The following is a 1,887-nucleotide window of genomic DNA, read 5'->3' as shown; positions in this document are numbered from 1 at the left end:
CGCTCACTGGGTGAGAGTTGGCAGCCCTCTAACAGTTCTGTGAATTAATAAATATTAGCAAATTATATGAGCATAATTGTTTAAGTTGAAGTATTTTCACAACGCCTTTAATAAGCTATTGAGTAATAAACATGAAAAATAAAGCAAAAATATTGACGAGGAAGGAAGTTAAAGCACCGGATATTACGCATTACCTTCAAAATAATATACAAGTGTTCTTTATAAAGGTCATAGTAGTTTCCTTGACATTTTCTGCAGTTTACAAAATAATAGTACTATATGTGTTTCAAAAATATTTTTGTAGATATAAATGATTGCAAAACAAGTTCGAGTATGTATCAACTAATCTTATTTTGAAGGATGTTGACAAAAACAGCTATTTCCTTTCAAAGATGAACGCTCCCAAGCTGTCGCGCGACACAACAAACCCTGCAGAAGTAGTGATGCGTGTCCCACCCACCCAGAAGGTACTGTAGCGGTCCGGACTCAGAGCGGACCGAGCTCAGGCGCCACACTCCTTCGTCTCGTGTCTTTAGTGGTTGTTTAAAATGTTCTTCAAAGCGTTCAAGAATGTAGCTCCTGTTCCCACCAGTGGGATTCTCACAGTGGGCCTAGGCTCGTGTGTTTTGTTTTGCCTTCAAACTTTTTTGAACTTGACTCAGGGGGTCTTTAGCATCGGGGTTGTCGTTTTTCAAAGCGGACACCTGCACAGACTCCTGTTGTTTCCCTTTTACCACCAAACACTGAGCCAGCTGCTTCTGAACATCGCTGCTTTGCTGTTTCTGTGCGGAAGTGTGGAGAAAAGTGTCGGCACTGTCCACTTCCTGTTCCTCTTCCCCTTGCTGTCCTCCACCACGGGTGCCTTCTACAGTTTCCTGGATCTTCTGCAGGATGAAAACACGCGGACTCCCACCGAAGGTCTGCTCCCCGTGACCCTGGCCTGTGTGGCTATGACGACCATGCACACTAAAATGACCAGAGGGTTTCTTTGTGGGGTCAGTTTCCCCTCCGTGGCCCTCCCTTGGCTGATCCTCGTGTTCTGTACTGTCCTCATTCCTCGCAGCGTGATGCTCTGTAACGCCATCGGCATCCTGATTGGGTGGGTGTATGGTAAAGGGTGGTTCTCCCCAATGAACATGTCTGAGGCCAGGGCTGCAGTCCTGGAGAAAATGATGCCATTCAGGTTTTTGAGGAGGATCAGTGGTGTGATGTTTGTTCCTGCCTCCATGGAGGAAAGGAGGAAGACTGTTCTGCCGCAAATAAACCCCACTCCAGGGTCCTACCCAGTCCAGGCATATGCTCCGTTATCCAGCACCAACACAGCCAATACCGCAACCTACGAAGGCTGGCCACAAATGACCGACACGCCTCCTGGTGCAAAGCCATCTTTGAATCTTCATGAACAGCTTCCAGCAGCACGTGGTGTTGGACACAATCATGGACACTTGTTAGGCCAGATCTTTGGACACAACTGTACCCACAACCACAGCCATGGACAGAAACAGTAGTGTGGTTATGGTTCTTCTGTTTAACGACGTTTTATTGCATCAGCATGAAGGATGTCACGTATACATTCATTTAAAGCTGTGCTTTTAAGTCTCACTGGTGTTTTTGTCATTTTAGTATCTGCTACTAATGTTTCTATAATAAATATTTTTATCTAACATACGAGATCACTCAACTTAAAGGTCTTTATGTAAACACCTCGGATAAAAATGTTTTCTGCCACATGAAACCAATGCTGAGCTTTGAGCTGGCATATTCTTAACATCTCTGTAACATACAATCTTTTTATAAGGTTTTGTTTGAGACTGCAGTTCTACTGTAGTCTAAATTAGGGCTGCACAATATATCGTAAATATATCGTTATCGCGATATCAGCATGAG

The 1,887-nt window shown here is 44.2% G+C and overlaps 1 protein-coding gene across 1 annotated transcript; it reads left to right on the top strand.

The window, feature by feature from the left end:
• The first annotated feature begins 386 nt into the window (after positions 1–386).
• rhbdd2 (rhomboid domain containing 2) lies at positions 387–1,671 on the top strand. The gene has a single exon (XM_015954237.3). The coding sequence runs from the start codon at positions 549–551 to the stop codon at positions 1,506–1,508; it is 960 nt and encodes a 319-aa protein (XP_015809723.3). The 5' UTR covers positions 387–548; the 3' UTR covers positions 1,509–1,671.
• Positions 1,672–1,887: the final 216 nt, after the last annotated feature.

Source organism: Nothobranchius furzeri, chromosome 7 (genome assembly GCF_043380555.1).
Source record: "Nothobranchius furzeri strain GRZ-AD chromosome 7, NfurGRZ-RIMD1, whole genome shotgun sequence".
NCBI lineage: Eukaryota > Metazoa > Chordata > Actinopteri > Cyprinodontiformes > Nothobranchiidae > Nothobranchius > Nothobranchius furzeri.
This window is presented reverse-complemented; position numbering and strand designations above follow the sequence as displayed.

Bases quoted from the DNA above. Each gene is read 5' to 3' on its own strand.
- rhbdd2 (XM_015954237.3), top strand. From the start codon at position 549: ATGTTCTTCAAAGCGTTCAAGAATGTAGCTCCTGTTCCCACCAGTGGG.